Source organism: Phyllopteryx taeniolatus, chromosome 14 (assembly GCF_024500385.1).
Source record: "Phyllopteryx taeniolatus isolate TA_2022b chromosome 14, UOR_Ptae_1.2, whole genome shotgun sequence".
Taxonomy (NCBI): Eukaryota; Metazoa; Chordata; class Actinopteri; order Syngnathiformes; family Syngnathidae; genus Phyllopteryx; species Phyllopteryx taeniolatus.
In genome coordinates, this window is record NC_084515.1 from 6,331,627 (window position 1) to 6,350,183 (window position 18,557).

General features: G+C 39.8%; 1 protein-coding gene across 1 annotated transcript; it reads left to right on the forward strand.

Annotated features, from left to right (window-relative positions):
* Positions 1–199: 199 nt before the first annotated feature.
* Positions 200–17,772, forward strand: copb2 (COPI coat complex subunit beta 2). The gene is made up of 22 exons (XM_061796412.1): positions 200–341; positions 706–843; positions 946–1,032; positions 2,148–2,274; positions 2,366–2,514; positions 5,213–5,359; positions 7,507–7,606; positions 7,689–7,831; positions 8,584–8,783; positions 8,858–8,968; positions 9,155–9,243; positions 9,348–9,454; positions 10,238–10,381; positions 11,111–11,241; positions 11,366–11,573; positions 11,697–11,807; positions 13,084–13,298; positions 13,384–13,522; positions 16,706–16,843; positions 16,931–17,008; positions 17,110–17,253; positions 17,360–17,772. The coding sequence occupies exons 1-22, from the start codon at positions 339–341 to the stop codon at positions 17,453–17,455; spliced, it is 2,805 nt and encodes a 934-aa protein (XP_061652396.1). The 5' UTR covers positions 200–338; the 3' UTR covers positions 17,456–17,772.
* The last annotated feature ends 785 nt before the right edge of the window (positions 17,773–18,557 follow it).

The window sequence follows — 18,557 nt, forward strand, 5'->3', positions numbered from 1 at the left end:
TGGTGGAGGCGTGGTATATTAGAAGAAAGATGTTTTAATAATATAGTCCATAAAGATATATATAGTCCTCGTTATTGTTATGAAATGTTTACAACTAACTCCTCCATAACCATAACCTAAATAGTTTGTTTTTATTTGCCCAAAAAAGTATATTGTACGCGAGCCCACTCTCCTATGCTGGTCGCCACGTCACATCAGCCGTTTTAGGTTCCAGCTCTCGCGAGATTATAAATCCCCGGAAGTTCCACGTCAGTGTCCAGTGGTGTTGACTTAAATCGGAACGTTTGTATCTCGCTATACATTTTCCTGGTCTTGTGTCGACGAAACGGTGATTAAAAATGGTGAGAAACACACAAAGTAGAGTATATCATGTTTTATTTCCTCAGCTTTCATCTTGCTTTGCTGACTTTGTGTGTTTTTTGTGAAAATATCCAACAAGGCATTCATGGTATTAGCTGAGCGGCTAAGTTAGCGTGTGTGCAAACCTCGGCTGTTAAATAGTTTAATGTTGTCAAATGACGTTGTAAAGTTTGATACCCAATAGATTTAAACAACCCAATGACCCGTATGATTTTATCATTGGTAAGTTCGTTCTGTGGCCTGGCTATCTGTCATAAATTGTACGTCAATTTTACATTTTTAAAGTAGTGACAACGGACGTGTGTGCATAGAAACGACATGTATTAACCCATTTTTTTTTTTCAGCCGCTGAGGCTTGACATTAAGCGGAGGTTGACAGCCAGGTCTGACCGTGTAAAGAGCGTGGACCTTCACCCAACAGAGCCGTGGATGCTGGCCAGTCTGTACAACGGCAGCGTCTGCGTGTGGAACCACGAAACACAGGTTAAAAAACAAAAATGGACCAAAATGTGCTTTTTCGATGTTAGACTAACTTTGTTTTTTGGTTAAGATGAAAATGTAACATTTGAAATGTTTTTTGGGCAGACTCTGGTGAAGACCTTTGAGGTGTGTGACCTTCCTGTCAGAGCGTCCAAATTTGTAGCCAGGAAGAACTGGGTCATCACAGGAGCAGTAAGTATCTTTGATGTGCTTTTAACACCACCAGACTTAAAAGGTTTCAGGGGGGTACCGGGCAAAGGACATTTTGAAATTACAAATGGCACATAATGAACTGCTTTGAGTAATGGTGTAAGAATATATCATGCAACATAAGAAGACATGCTGAGTTACCCCACACTTGCTGTGTTTTTATTTGATTGAAGATAACTGGGATAGGCTCCAGCAGCCCGCAACCGTAGTGGGGATAAGCGGTAAAGAAAATGGATGGATGGATGTTTCATATTTATGGCTTACAATTGTTTTTCATCCAAATATTTACTTTAATTATGACTTTAATACTATGTTAGTGATAGACTACGGCACATTCCTACATACAGATTCGGGTTGCATTTTGCTTTAGGATTGAGGACCCAATATATAGCATCATTTTTGGGGGCTATTGTAAATTACTGTCTTCGGTTTTGTTACAGAATAAATAAATTAGCTATCTACAGTTGGTACCTTCACTGACAAGTGACCCGACTCATAAGATTTTTGAGATGCGAAACATCACTCATTCGGTTATATACATATATTTTAATTGTCTTGAGTTGTGAACAAAAATGGGTTATGAGTGCTAGCTATGGTGGCAGTGAACTTTACAACAAGCAGCAGTTGGACAGATGGTGATCAATTTTTTAAAAAACAGGCTTCAAGCTGTTTATTGCCTCTCCCCGTTAAACACTAAACAAAATAAAGAGAAATAAGTGTTGTCTATCATTATGCACAAACTGTTTCTTTGCATGCCATTAAATTATGTATTTACTGTATATTGTTAAAAAGTAAAATGTTGATGTTTTTTGGGGCTCTGGAACAGGTTGGCATTTCCATTTATTTCAATGAGCGTGATTTTAGATGTTTTGGTTACAAGGTTGGTCACAGAATGATATGAACTCATAAGTCAAGGCAAGACTATCTTAAGCACTGTTGTCACACTTGTTTTCTTTTGATAACTAGGTTTTAATATCCTTTTATTTTCCTAAATGGACTGATACCAAGAGAATATTTTGTCAGAATGTTATTTCCTGATTATTAATGGTTAGGTTCTTAAAAAAAATAAAATAAAAAAAAATCTTCTCTCTTGGTAGGATGATATGCAGATCCGTGTGTTCAACTACAACACCTTGGAGCGTGTTCACATGTTTGAGGCCCACTCTGACTACATCCGTTGCATTGCTGTGCACCCAACCCAGCCCTACATCCTCACCAGCAGCGGTATGCTTCTTCTTGTAATTCACACCAACAAACAGATAAATCTATTCCGCCAGCAGTGCCCTTCTGAAACGCTGTGCCCATCTTTTTGTAGACGATATGTTGATCAAGCTGTGGGACTGGGACAAGAAGTGGTCCTGCAGCCAGGTGTTTGAGGGTCACACGCACTATGTCATGCAGATTGTCATCAACCCTAAAGACAATAATCAGTTTGCAAGTGCCTCCCTAGACAGGACTATTAAGGTAGGAAGAAGTTGTTCTTATTCCAACCACAACACCTGTGTAATCATGTAGTTGTTCTCAAAATACAGTATTAGTATCAATAGTGGTATGCGAAAGAATCACTGAATTAAATGTTTAAACTGTGCCTAATGTTAGTGAGTTTAACTTTTTTGAATCCAGTACAGTACATTTAAGTATAGTTCTAAAACAATTTATTAAATTAAATTAGAAATTAAATTTTCATTTGTGTATGTATATACAGTGGGTACGGAAAGTTTTCAGACCCCTGTAAATTTTTCACTTTGTTATATTGCAGCCATTTGTTAAAATAATTTTTCATTTTTTTCCTCATTAATGTACACACAGCACCCCATATTGACAGAAAAAAAATTGTTGAAATTTTTGCTGATTTATTAAATCACACAGCCATAAGTATTCAGACCCTTTGCTGTGACACTCTATTTACTCGGGTGCTGTCCATTTCTTCTGATCATCCTTGAGATGGTTCTACACCTTCATTATTGGAGTCCAGCTGTGTTTGATTGTACTGCTTGGACTTGATTAGGAAAGCCACACACCTGTCTATATAAGACCTTACAGCTCACAGTGCATGTCAGAGCAAATAATCATGTCAAAGGAAGTGCCTGAAGAGCTCAGAGACAGAATTGTGGCAAGGCACAGATCTGGCCAATGGTGCAAAAACATTTCTGCTGCACTTGAGGTTCCTAAGAACACATTTGCTTCCATAATCCTTAAATGGAAGCCATTTGGGACGACCAGAACCCTTCCTAGAGCTGGCCGTTCGGCCAAACTGAGCAATCGGAGAAGAGCCTTGGTGAGAGAGGTAAAGAAGAACCCAAAGATCACTGTGGCTGAGCTCCAGAGATGCAGTCAGGAGATGGAAGAAAGTTCTAGAAAGTCAACCATCACTGTAGCGCTCCACCAGTTTGGGCTTTATGGCAGAGTGGCCCGACGGAAGCCTCTCCTCAGTGCAAGAGACAAGCCCGCATGGAATTTGCCAAGAAAAACACCTGAAGGACTCCAAGATGGGGAGAAATAAGATTCTCTGGTCTGATGAGACCAAGATAGAACTTTTTGGCCTTAATTTTAAGTGGTATGTGTGGAGAAAACCAGGCACTGCTCATCACCTGTCCAATACAGTCCCAACAGTGAAGCATGGTGGTGGCAGCATCATGCTGTGGGCGTGTTTTTCAGCTGCAGGGACAGGACGAGTGGTTGCAATCGAAGGAAAGATGAATGCGGCCAAGTACAGGGATATCCTGGACGAAAACCTTCTCCAGAGTGCTCAAGACCTCAGACTGGGGCAAAGGTTCACCTTTCAACAAGACAATGACCCTAAGCACACAGCTAAAATAACGGAGTGGCTTCAGAACAAATCCGTGACTGTTTTTGAATGGCCCAGCCAGAGCCCTGACTTTAACCCAATTGAGCATCTCTGGAGAGACCTGAAAAGGGCTGTCCACCAAATGGCAGAGGATCCCCAAATCCAGATCTGAAAAACATTTTGCATCATCCCCAAAAAGCCTCATGGCTGTATTAGCTCAAAAGGGTGCTTCTACTAAATACTGAGCAAAGGGTCTGAATACTTATGGCTGTGTGATATTTAAGTTTTTTTTTTTAAATAAATCTGCAGAAAATTCAGCAAGTCTTTTTTTCTGTCAATATGAGGTGCTATGAGTACATTAATGAAGAAAAAAATGAACTTAAATGATTTTAGCAAATGGGTGCAATATAACAAAGAGTAAAAAAATTTAAGGGGGTCTGAATACTTTCCGTACCCACTGTATATCCCACCGGGTCGTCACAGGACTTTTCCATGCCGTGACAACAGTGTGCTCTAAAGCAGCCAAGCTAACGTGAAGCCCCATTCCACACAATGGCTGTCACATCTTACTTTTAACGCCCTCCTTGCTCTTGCACCTTTCTCTCCATGATGTACACGCACTCACAGCTAAAAAAATAAGCGCTCTAGCCAGCCTAGACAGCGAACTATCTGAAGGGAAGATGGATTTTTGGGTGTAGATATAGCTAGCTTGCTTACTGCATGTCACAATTGCACCGGATAACCGCTGATGCGAACAAAGGCGCTTAAGTTTTTACATAGCTGGGGAGACAGGACTCATGCTGGACCCGAAGTCCTTTACTGGGAGCAGTTTTAGCCACTGCCGTAAAATCAGGGAAACTGAATTTGTGAAATATGATTTGTTTTATTTCCTCATTTCACCCATCTCTCTCTCTGCACGGTTTTTTTAGCCATTATTTTCAAACGTCTAATGTATTTAGACACATCTCTAAATTCACTTTAGTGCCTTTTATAAATTAATATTTAACATTTTCCCATTTTATTTTTTTCTAATTAAGTGTAGTGTTAATGTTCAAACTGTGCATATTAAATGTATATTAAATATATTTTTTAAGAATAAAACCTCCGCCTTGTTTTTAATGAACATTTGGACATATTAAGCTACTCACTTTCTATGTTGGTAATTATGGTGATACTTGGAGAGCCAACACATTTTGTATGACCACTCATCTAATGAGATCCAGTGCCTAAAAAATGTAGAATGTTCCATATTGTTCTATCAAGGTATTGAAATAATTCATTTAGTCGTGTACTTTGTAACGCGCTTTGGGCACTGTGATGGTGTAGATAAAGCGCTATGGAAGTGGAGTCCATTTACCATTTTTGTTGTTTCAGGTTTGGCAGCTAGGCTCATCATCTCCCAACTTCACTTTGGAAGGCCATGAGAAAGGGGTCAATTGCATTGACTATTACAGTGGAGGAGACAAGCCCTACCTGATATCAGGAGCTGATGACCGTCAGGTCAAAATCTGGGACTACCAGGTACAGCATCTGTTTTGTTACCGTTTTTGTCCTGCTAACCGAAAAAGTAAGAAGTGCTTAAGCATGATACAGGCTTTTTTGTCTAAACAATGTTTTTAATGACTGTCCCATACTGCCTCAACAGATAATTAGGGATGTCCCGATCCGATCGTGATTGAAAATCGGGGTCGATCACGTGATTTTCAGTTGCTTGAGATTGGGTGAAAAAGATCGATTTTATTCATTATCGGACATTTAAAATGTCACAAAGGTAAAATAATCCAAAAGGTACAAAGATCTTGCCAAATGGAATGGTAATAGCTTCATTTTATATTAAACAATGTAACTTTTCAGGCTATTTTTTTAGTCCCAGTATAATATAAGTCAGTGGTCCCCAACCTTTTTTGTACTGCAGACCGGTTTGGAGCAGGCATTTTTTTTCACAGACCGACTGTCAAGGTGTGGCATATATATATATATACAGCAAAAATAAATTAACACGACCGCCTTAAAAACAAATGTTAAATGCATGAAAAATACAACTCACCATAAGACATAACGGATAAAAACAGCTTTTTTTTTTTTCTTTGTCGTAGGCTCTTCTTCTGGCTCCTCAGGTGACCTTTTTTCTTTTGAAAAGGAAAAAGGTTTTGTTTGTGAACGTTTCAAAATAAGATACATTTGACACGTGACAACGCAATACAACGGAAATTATATAAATTGGTCATTCTTTCTATGTGGCCCGGTAACAAAGGCCTCACGGACCCAGAGGTGGACAGAAGCAAAAAGTGGCCCGGATGTTGTTGAGAGACTGGCCAACTTCATGCACGCTGTGGGGAGCCAGACAGCCACCAATGCAATTTTATTCAAAATTTTGCATTTGATGTTGTTTTGGACCATTATTCATCGCGTAATCAATTACCTGAAAAAACCCAAACAAAAAATATATACAAGGACAAAATGAGTGATTACTACCATACATCTAGGATCATCAAGTCATAAAGTGAGAGTATACACCAAAATGAAAGTTGAAACGATAAGCTGCAATCACAAAACAAAACTGTCATGCAGTAAGTGTTAAGACATACAAAAAAACAACAAACAATTTTGAAAAGCCCTGGCAAACACCTGCTTGGATGCTCAGTTGCTTCTTCTCTTTCTCTTTGTTTACTGGCTCGAGGCTCACCCTTTCACTCACTCACTTATTCAGACTTTCCCCCTTGAACTGATCTTAGAAGAGATGCAAAGTACTTGGAAACAGTGGGGAAATGTTAAGGGGGCATCATGTAACATGCATATTTTTATTTCATTAGAAGATGGATGGATATTATGCTGCTAACTTGAAAATTGTTATGCGGCATCTTTCACTACCTCACTCTAATAACAGACTCTGGTATTTGACTATTTACTGTTTCTTGTGTCACCACCCCTTGTCATTAAAGCACAGAGTTGACAAAATTCTAATCATTCAACCGAGGGGTGGTTTCTCATATGCCCCCCGCGAGCGTGCTTTAAACTGTTTAATGACACCCCAAGTGTAGTTTACTGTGAAACTAAACACAACAAAAAGAATTACACACATTGCATATTTCTACACAAGACTCGTTCATCTTAGAACACATTCTATATTTCTAAACAAGACACGTTCATTTTAGAAATTGCCATCATAATGCTAACAGTCAGTTGAAAACCCCATTGACGGGCTGGCTAGATTACATCACGGGGATTTACTTTCAAATAACAAATATTTATACACGAACTCCGTAGTAACACATACAGACAGGTAATGTAACAATACTCGAAGGCATATGTTCTTCTTAATCTGTGAAAAATCCGTTGTTTTATCACAACAATCTTCTATTCTTTCGTAGTTTACAGAACATGAGTAGCTCCATGCTTGCATCGTACCACACTGCCCCAAAGAGGCCAAGGCACCCACATCAGGAATAGCAGATATTTTTTTCCCTGACTGACATGAAATTAGACAAACATTTTCCTGTTTTAAGGGTGATCAAAATTCTTTGTTTGGGAAAAGCTAGATATATATTTTTTTATATATATAATTTTTATGTATCGAATCGGGCAGATCAAAAGACTTGGACTCGTGTGAAAATGTGTGATTGGGACATCCCTACAAATAATTTATCTGGAATTTACCGGTGTTCTAGAACAAGACCTGTGTTCAGACGTTGGAGGGCCATGCCCAGAACGTCTCATGCGTGAGCTTCCACCCAGAGCTGCCAATAATAATCACCGGGTCAGAGGACGGTGAGCTGGAATGTCTTGTGTTCTGTTCCCTTCCAACAGCTATATTAATCTTTGCTTTGCACAACGTTATCTCTCACTGAAGGTACGGTACGCATTTGGCACTCTAGCACATACCGCTTGGAGAGTACCCTCAACTACGGTATGGAGCGAGTGTGGTGTGTGTGCGGCCTCAGGGGCTCCAACAATGTAGCACTGGGCTATGATGAAGGCAGCATCATTATCAAAGTGAGTAAAAGAACAGTGTTTTTAGTCAGTGAAGTCACACAGCTCCAGCAAGTAAATTTTCTTAATGTGAGTGACAGTGATACCTTGGCATACAAGGTTATTTTGTTCCGGGACCAAGCTTATAACTCAATATACTCATATAAAAAAATCAATTTTGACCATTAAATTAATTGAAATTTTAATTAATTTAAATCTGTTCCAGCCCCCCCCCCCCCCCAAAAAAAACTTTCCTTTGATAGACAAATACAATTATATTGTATAAAACCATAATGAAACATAAAAAAAGAATGTGAAAGAATAAACTGGTTTTATACAGTGTACTACTGTAATATTTGTGTGTTAGAAGTGTACCTTTAAGTGGTGTGGTCCAGTGACTGACTTCAAGAAGGTGAATTTGGGTTGACTTAGTGGTTAGGTTAGTCTGTGTGTTCGCCTCGAGGCATGAGTTTAGGCCTTCAGCAGCTCCTTCTGGGTGCTCTCATTTCACATTTATGTGTTTGGCTGTTTTTCCTATTAAATAAACAGCTGAAAGTGCATTGTCAATTGTGGCTCGCCTTGCCCACTTGCAAGGGCTTAAGCATTATCTTGTAACTTGAAAACATGTAATTTAGGGAGCTTGCCAAGGTAGCACTGTACCTTGTTACTGTATTATAAGTCGTCGTGCAGGTGATAGAAAAGGAGTCTTCACATTGCTTTCATGCATACAAAAAAAGCGTTCTCAATTGCAGCTGTTGTGTTGGTTTTCTCTTCAGGTGGGCCGCGAGGAGCCGGCCATGTCAATGGACACCAGCGGTAAGATTATTTGGGCCAAGCACAGTGAAATACAGCAGGCCAACTTGAAGGCAATGGGTGATGCTGAGATCAAGGATGGAGAGAGGCTCCCACTGGCTGTGAAAGACATGGGCAGTTGTGAGATATACCCCCAAACAATCCAGCATAACCCTAACGGGAGGTATGTGGAATGTGCACAAACAATTTCAATCTCTCGGTGAGTGACCTGGTCTCATTTCAAGCTCTCATTTACAGGTTTGTTGTAGTGTGTGGCGATGGAGAGTACATCATCTATACTGCCATGGCTCTGAGGAACAAGAGCTTCGGCTCAGCACAGGAATTTGCTTGGGCACATGACTCATCTGAGTAAGTGTTCACTGTTAAGTGTGTCTGGGATGCTTTACTGCTCAGTAGCCACAGTATGAGGAAATGTTCTATTCAGTGCTTATGTAGTTGTGGAAAATGACAGCAGCAGACAATCCCTACTGTCATATAATTGTCTTATTTATGTTTAAGTGCATATGTAATAGTTAATCTGCCTCTTTTTAACAGATATGCGATTAGAGAAAGCAACAGTGTTGTAAAAATCTTCAAGAATTTCAAAGAAAAGAAATCATTTAAGCCTGACTTTGGAGCTGAGGGTATGGCAATGCTGTCGTGAAGCAAACTTGTGGTTCAATAGGTTATTGTTGCATAATTGGTGGTAAAAACAACAACCAATATGTTTTTTTTTTGGACCCTGTAGGCATCTATGGAGGTTTCTTGCTTGGGGTGAGGTCAGTGAATGGTTTGGCATTTTATGATTGGGAGAACACCGAGCTGATCCGCCGCATTGAGATCCAACCTAAACATGTAAGATTTGTCTGTTTCTCTTTCAATAGAAAACCTGATAAGATTTTCCAAAAATTACGGTGTAATTGTTTGGTTGGAATGGCCACTTCAACCTTTGTACAACGCACCAAGAATTTAGAAAGTCCGGTGATGGGTCCCGGAGAAATGCTTTTTTATGTTATTTTTTATTTTTATTTATTTATTTATTTTTTTGCAAAAATAAAAAATGGGAAGTGCTTTTGTGTGCTATGGCCTATAGAAAATCTGGTCAAAAACACCTTCAAATTAGAGTGAAACAGTATAACTATTATTTCTCAACATATGTTTTCAACCCTTTTGTTTTGTCAGCTACTTCGGGAACCCCTTCTCCGATTAGCTGACAAGTTTTAGTTGAAAATATTCACCAATAAGCTTGTACAGGTTGCAATTATGTTGACAAGTCAAAATTAGTGTGACTTTTCAAAGGATGTTATGTGCCCTAAAAACCTAAAACACAAATGGATTATTCGTGAGAGAAACAGCATGGGGATTAGAATAGGTAATGTACTTTCATAATCAATTGTTTTTTATTTGTTAGAAGATTTTCGAGGTGTTTGAAGTGCTAAGTCCACAATGCCGGCTAAGTCCACAATGCCGGCTAATTCCACAATGCCGGCTACTTGTCATGTTGCTACTTTCAGGTCTACGTTTGTTTTATTAATGTTTAGTAAGGTGGTTTACTATTAACCCAAGCAGTCTGATTCTAGCTTTTTTTTTTTTTTTTTTTTTTTTATTTTTTTTATTTTTTTTTGGTCCTGTGTGCAGATCTTCTGGTCAGACTCTGGCGAGTTGGTCTGCATTGCTACCGAAGAGTCTTTCTTCATCCTTCGGTACATGGCCGATAAAGTAGCTGCCTCACAAGAGAACAACGAAGGAGTGACTGAGGACGGCATTGAGGATGCTTTCGAGGTTTGTGTCTATTTCCCTCATTATGAGCCTGTTCATTATGGTACAGTGAACCCTCCTCCGTCTTCCTTTTTATTGCGGTAGATACAATATAGGCCGACCCGCAATAGACGAAAATCTGATCTAAAGAGAGACATGTTTTTTAGATGTATTAAAACACACTTTTTAAAGTATTCCTTAGCACCTGTTCTCACTCCCTTGCTTACAGTTCTCCAAATAAGAGGCAAAGTGCCCTTGCCTCAAGATGTTTTTGTTTTTTTTGGTCAATCCCAGTTATAATGTACTATAAAACTGACAAATAAAACAAAAGAGTGAAACATTTGTAAATGCCAAAATGTTCAACCAAACCATTTCATTTTATCAACAAAAGTCTCCTCGCTCAATGCTAACATATGTGAAACACCATAGTCGGGCTAACAGAGATTACCATAGATGTAATGTAACTATAAACTTTAAAAAACTTTAACACATGTAGCAGCAACACATACAGACAGAGCATACAACAACACTCGCAGCCATATATTCTCTCTGTTTAGTAGGAACAACAACTATTACAAGAGCTTAGTTGGGGGTCGTTCTCAGCCTCTTATTCTTGCTCTTAATTACGCTGCATCCTTCAGTAGACCTCAGTGCTGTACACTGTAGAGTAAACATGTTCTCATAAATTGTGTCAGCTTTCACACAATGATACCACATTACATTTGTAATTTCATGGATTTTCTCCTGGTTCAGGTCCAGGGAGAGATCCAGGAGATCGTGAAGACTGGACTCTGGGTTGGTGACTGCTTCATCTACACCAGCTCTGTGAACAGACTCAACTACTTTGTAGGGGGAGAGATTGTCACTATTGCTCACTTGGACAGGTTAAATACTTATGATTGCATTCAAGTCACCTTAAACTTATTTTCAAGTCAGCTCCAGTTGTATGTAAAGTAATAGCAGAACACAGAAATGCTCCATAATTTAAGATGTTCCCTCTCCCTGCAGAACCATGTATTTACTGGGTTACATACCCAAAGATGACCGTCTCTACCTGGGAGACAAGGAGCTCAACATTGTCAGCTACTCCCTGCTGGTCTCAGTCCTCGAGTACCAGACTGCTGTCATGAGGAGGGACTTTGGAATGGCCGACAAAGTACTTCCCACAATTCCTAAAGAGCAACGGACCAGAGTGGCCCACTTCCTGGAAAAACAGGTCAGAACTCAGTAAAATAATTATCCTTAGTAATTCCTGATTGTTAGACTGATTGAGGGCTTCCTCTGTGCCTACTACCGTATTCACGTGTTTTTCTTCCTTTTTTTTCTTCCGGATCTCCAGGGTTTCAAGCAGCAGGCGTTAGCAGTGTCCACAGACCCTGAGCACAGGTTTGAGCTGGCCTTGCAGCTGGGAGAGTTGAAGATTGCCTACCAGCTGGCTGTAGAAGCAGAGGTAACTTGAGTCCTTTTTTTAAGAATACAGTGGTGCCTTGAGTTCAATTTGTTTAGTGACCATGCTCGTAATTTCACATACTTTATCTCAAATAATCGTTCACTCTTTCATCTCTTCAATCATCTTTCCCCAAATTAACGGAAATGCCAATAAACCATCCCAGTCTCTCAAAAAAAACAGATTTTTGTAAGTATAATAAAAATAAGACCAACACCACTGTAATAATCTCCTGCAAAAAAATAAGACTAACAACACTAATAATGTACTGCATAAAAACACACAGTAATGACATAAGAAATAGAATGTAAAGACTTTTTTTTTTTTTTTTTTTGCTTCAATTTAATGGACATTGTGCCGCTTCTGGTGTTTGCACCATGGCCACCTGGGAGCAGTATAATTCAGACATGCTATATATGTACTGTAAATGGAGCCAGTCAAAACTCCTCAGTAAGCGGCAGTAATATTAGTCATTCTTTGCAGATGATGAAGAATATATGCCTGTGAGTATTGTTATATTATCAGTCTATATCTGTTGCTCCACTATCTGTATTCAAATATACGTGATACACATGCTATTCATTCACGCACCTACGGCATTATACATTGTTTGCATTAAGCTAAAACTGACATATCTGAAGCAAAGCTATGCGGTTGTTTAAAATTAATGTGTAACTTTTTTGTGTAATTTGACAGTTAACTTCAACTGTGAGTGGCGGTAAAAGGTTTGAAGCCTTTTTTTTTTTTTTTTTTTTAATTAATGGTTCACCATTTGCCTAACTGCTGCTTATGAGTAGAGTTCACTGCCACCACACAGGACATTTTTCACATTTTTGCTCGCAAATCAAAGCATAAAATTCGGCCCAACAACAGCTAGTTTCTTGAAAAATTTGTAAGTCTGGTCACTGGTATGTAACCACTCTTCAATGTCGAATTATTTTCTTCTTTTTAAACAATAATCACTTAGTTGAAACAGGTTTATTCTCTGTACATTCATAAAACGACAATTCACCATGACATCACAACAATGCTGTACGTGGCAACAAAGCGTTCTCCCATGACACCACTTATCAACAAACCCTTTCATGCCATTTGACCAAGGCGGAGTGATTGAGAACACAGGGTGACACGTTTGAATGAATGAGTTTCTTCTTACGAGGTGTCTCTGATTGGCTAGTCTTCTCCTCTACTGCTGTAGTTTGAATTTGTGGTATCCTGGCACCAGTTGTTTACAGACATTCTGAATCAACCTTTCCATGTCCTCCTTTCCCCCTCAAAGTCGGAGCAGAAGTGGAAGCAGTTGGCAGAGCTGGCTATTAGTAAGTGTCAGTTTGGCCTGGCCCAGGAGTGTCTGCATCATGCCCAGGATTACGGTGGCCTACTCCTCCTCGCCACCGCTTCCGGTAACGCCCCAATGGTGGGCAAGCTGGCCGAGGGTGCAGAAAGGGAAGGCAAGAACAACGTGGCCTTCATGACCTACTTCCTGCAAGGGAAGTAAGTACCACATGTGACTGAAGGGTCCTGATTTTGTCGTGAAAGCCACTGGTGTAACTGTTGTTCTGTCATCATTTCCAAACAGACTGGATCAGTGTTTGGAGCTTCTAATCAGAACCAACCGCCTACCTGAAGCTGCTTTCCTGGCGCGCACTTACCTACCCAGCCAGGTGTCCCGTGTGGTCAAACTGTGGAGAGAAAACTTGGCCAAGGTCAACCAGAAGGTGAGCACTTTGTTTTTTCTGTTCACTCGGAAGTATATTGCTGTAATAAATAATTTGACACTAGGTTTCATTTAGTGCATTTATGATATCTGATTTAATTGGTTTTAACTCATATCTGGTAAAAATGATTTAAAAACCAACTTTTGTTTATTTTAAAACAGGAAAATAGTACTCTATAATACTGTACTTAATAAAACATTGAGTAATAACATTTAACCAACAGTTAGTGCATCATAATTTAATGCTTCAATTCATTGTGCTGCTGTTTCTGGTGTGTCTGCCTTAATGATGCACCAAATTTTGGGCCGCTGAAAATGGTCCAAACGTGCAATTATTTTTTTTTATTTTTTTTTTTTTTTGGGCCGAACGACTTGCCACCGAAATAAAAGGGCCGAAACAGGATGTCGTTATGACACAAGCAAAAACTGCAACCAGCGTGGTTGTGTACATTATATTTTATTTAAAAGAAAAGGGAAAAAAAGGTACCTCCACATTGACCAGTCACCCAACCGCCCTGTTTTCCGCTGTTTGGGCAGTATTGCAACACCCCAGCTACCTACAAGCTACAGCTAACACAGCTAATATAATAATACTATTATAAATAATACCTTACCAAGCTGTAGAGGTGAACGTACGCTTCACGTGCGGAACCAGTGCAGCATAAGTCAATAATCATCGCCTCCATGGCAGCGAATAAGCTACACTTCTGACAAGGGAAGGGAGAATGAGGAGTAATTAACAGGAGAAAGACATAGTTTAGCAATTAGCATGTCTTCTATCATGACGCCACAAAATACTGAAATAAGTGATTGGGTGATACAGTACACTTGTCACATCGGTCTGGCTGGAACTGCGTTATCTCAGGCGATAACCAACTTTGAAGAGCAAAATAGGGAGGCAAATTAATAAGTGTCTAGAGAGAAAATAATACACAGCCTCACAGGACCGGAACTGAAAACTAGAAATGAATTAAGTGACCTGAGAAAAGGGGCCTATGCGTTTAAAAGTACAAATATACAAATACAAAAATAGCATGCAAGGCAAGACATTTGGCTGCAACTGCATCCACCATGACAAGGTTGATAGAATAAATACATTAAAGTAAATATTGAAGCCATACATTATTAGTGATTACGATTATAGGGTAGTGATTGTTGTGCAATTGAATTATTTTTAACCTATTACATAATATACTGCAATAATTGTCCTGCGGTAATGTTCTTGACGTATTTTTTAAAATATGGAAATTCAGACAAATTGTTCTGGAATGTCATAGGTTGGCACTTGGCAGCTCTGCATTCATAGCCATAAATGTAATTTTACTAATAATTGGCATAGTAATATCTTTGTTGCGGTTTTCGGCTGTGGGTTACTCATTTTTGGTTTTGGCATGGAATTTTTATTTCGGCGCCTCACTAGTACAATACAGTCATGCAGACGCAAACAAAGATCAGAATCAGCTTTATTTTCTATGTAGGTCAAAAACATACAAGGAATTTGTCTCTTGTAGTTGGAGCCGCTCTAGTCTGACAAGAGAGAACCATTTCACAGAAAATACTTTTGAGACATAAAAACCAAAACACAGTACGGAGGGTCACTGAGTAATGAAAGGTTATCAGTAATGCCCAAAAAATTATTTTTTTGACAATGATGCAGTCAAGAAATTTAAGCAGTTTAAAGTGACTAGTTGTGCGATAATCTGAAAGTGTCAATTGTGCAAATGGTGCAGATACTTCTCACACGCGAGTGGTCAACAACAGATATGGAAATAGTGGCGAGACTACTACAGTGAGTGCACGGATAATGTATAACTCGCCTGAAAGAGATGTGACAACAAACAAGACAAAATTGGCAGCATGTTACAGTGGAACTGTGAGTTAACTGTTTAGGAAGTTAATGGCAAGAAGGAAGAAGCTGTTAAAATGTCTGGTAATTTAAGATTGCATTGATCGATAGCGCATACCTGAGGGAAGGAGCTGGAAGAGGTGGTGACCGGGATGTGGGTGGTCCACGAGGATTTTTCATGCTATTGTCTTAGTTCTGGCAGCGTGCAAGTCCTCGAGGGTGGGTAGGGGATACCGACAATTTTTTTTCTGCAGTTTTGATTGTCCGTTGCAGTCGGATTTTGTCCTTTTTTGTGGCAGCATCAATGTGATGGATGAACACAGGACTGATTCGATGAGTGCTGTGTAGAATTGTGGCAGGCTATGTTTCCTCGGCAGCCGCAGGAAGTACATCCTCTGCTGGTCCTTTTTGAGGGTAGAGTTGATGTTGGTCTCCCACTTCAGGTCCTGAGAGACTGTTTTTCCCAGGAACTTGAAGGTTTCGACGCTTGACACAGGGCAGTTGGACAGCGTCAGGGGTACCTGTGGCAAAGGATGCTTCCTGAAGCCCACAATCATCTCTACAGTCTTGAGCGTGTTCACCTCCAGGTTGTGTAGGCCGCACCACTGAGTAACTGAGTAAAAACTGAGCGGATTTGTGAAAGTTGGCGAAAAAAAGTCCGGTGTAGTTTCCCTAATGTTTAGCAAGTCTTCCCTTGTATAAGTGAGTTGCGTAATGTCTCCAAAGACGAACGTAAAACACATGAACACAGACAGTACTAGAGAACATGTAACCGAGGCGACCACACGGTTAGGCGCCATCTTGAACCATTTAACCATTATTTACACAACTACTCGAAGTGACTCTGTAAGAAGCTATAATATTAGTCATTTTTCATAGAGGATAAAGAATATATGCCTAGAAGTCTACATTTGTTGCTCCACCGCTTGTGTTCAGGTTCTAAAACTGACTATTGATGCTAATTGTTAGCGTATCAATGGTGTTTTCCCATTGTATGTTAGCATTAAGCTAGCAAGGCGGTTCTTTAGGCAGTAGTGTGGTTGTTTAAAATACATGTGTAGTTCTCTTTGATTAATGTTTAGTTTGACATTAAACTTCAACTGGGAGTGGCATTAACAGCTTGATTGCTGTTTTTTGATGAATTGTTCACGATTTGCCATATGCTGCTTATTGTGAAAGGAGTTCTTCACTGCCACCATGCAGCGCTCGTATCTCAAATTTACACTCATGTCAAAGCTAAAGAACAGCTGTATTTTGAAAAGCATGTAAACTGGGATTATTGTATCTCAAGACACCATTGTATCGTTTTTTTTCTAACACAATCTCTCTGCGGTTTAGGCTGCTGAATCCTTAGCAGACCCCACCGAGTATGAAAACCTGTTTCCTGGTCTTAAAGAGGCGTTTGCAGCTGAGGTTTACCTCAGAGAAAGTTGCTCAGGTGCCACCAGGCCTGCCAAAGATTATCCCCTGGTCACGGTGAGTTGCTACAACAAAAGCGCATCACAAAGTACCTAACTTTAAATGTGTGATTGTGTTTTAACCATCTCTTATGTTTTACTTCAGCTAAATGAAGACAGAAATATTCTTGAGGAGGCTCAAGAAAACCAGGCCCAAGAGATGTTCCAGTCTTCTGCTATTGAGGTTTGTAGGGGTTATCCACCCACTCCAGGACAATTTTCTAGCTGGAGTTTTCATTGCATTTTAATAAAGTGGGTTTTTAAACATAATTTGTCATTCTGCAGACAGAGGAATGTAAAGAGTCTCCCTTAGTGTCAGCAGCTCCTGGAGTTGCAGCAGAGTCTGCAATCATGCCTTTAGAGCCTGAAACTGTCCCTCCACAGACTCTGGAAAAAATCCCTGAGTTCTCACAGTCAGAAAAAGATAAGGTAGAATTTATCATTCTCATGTGCTGATTTATTTGGTGCGGGGGGTGGGATGATAGTTGTCTCGCTGGATGAAGAGCTGTTCCAAAAGTTATGCCTGTTTGTGAAGGTTCTGGAAGAGCTGGAAATCGACCTTGACAATTTGGAGGTGGACGACATCGATACCAGCGATGTTAACCTGGATGATGACTTTCTAGACGACTAGAGATCTTCCATCAGTTCTGCTGTCGACCACCTCGGAGCTTATTTAAAAACAGAGACCAAACTCCCTTGTTCCCTTTTTGTACTTAAAAATGTTATTGTCCACCTGCAGATTGAAGTAGATGACGATGATCTCAGTAATGTTTTATCCTCAGAAAAATAGTAGACGCCATGTCTATTTCATACTCCATTTTGTATACCATTTGATGGTTGGAGATCATTTCACTTTATTGCTATTGCATTGACCTACATATGTTTGTTTGCCTATGTGATGAAAAATCACTGTGCATTCAGTTCAATAAACTGCAGTTGCTGTACATATTCAACTTTGAATTAATAACATAGATGGATGCATTTGTGGTTGGGAAGTGGAGAAACTACTTAAACTAGATTAATTTAGTTTTGATGTTTGTCTCAGGTGGCACGGTGAAACTACTTAAACTAGATTAATTTAGTTTTGATGTTTGTCTCAGGTGGCACGGTGAATGATTGGTTAGCACATCTGCCTCACAGTTCTAAGGACCGGGGTTCAAATCCCGGCCCTGCCTATGTGGAGTTTGCATGTTCTCACTGTGTCTGCATGGGTTTTCTCCGGGCATTCCGGTTTCCTCCCACATCCCAAAAACATGCATGGTAGGTTGGTTGAAGACTCTAAATTGCCCTTAGGTGTGAATGGTTGGTTGTTTATATGTGCCTTGTGATTGGCTGACGACCAGTTCAGGGTGTAGCCCGCCTCTCGCCCAAAGATAGTTGGGATAGGTTCCAGCACGCCCGGAACCCTTGAGGATAAAGCGGTACAGAAAATGGATGGATGTTAGTCTCATTACAAAATGTTAGCATTTGAAATTCATCATAAGGATTGTTGTCCTTAAAACATTAAAAGTCATTAAAACCACAACTATTAAAGAGCAAGCATAACTTGAGCAGCAGCATTTTCAGCTGTCCCTTGTCCTGTTATGAAATAAATCTATCAAGGCATTCAGCCTGTCAAGTGAATCCCTGTGCTGCTGTGTTAACGTTGAATGTAATTTTAAATATATTCAGTTTCAAGCTTGTCGTAAATATTTGACCCACTGGAGCCCACCCAGGCAGCTGCATCAGCATAT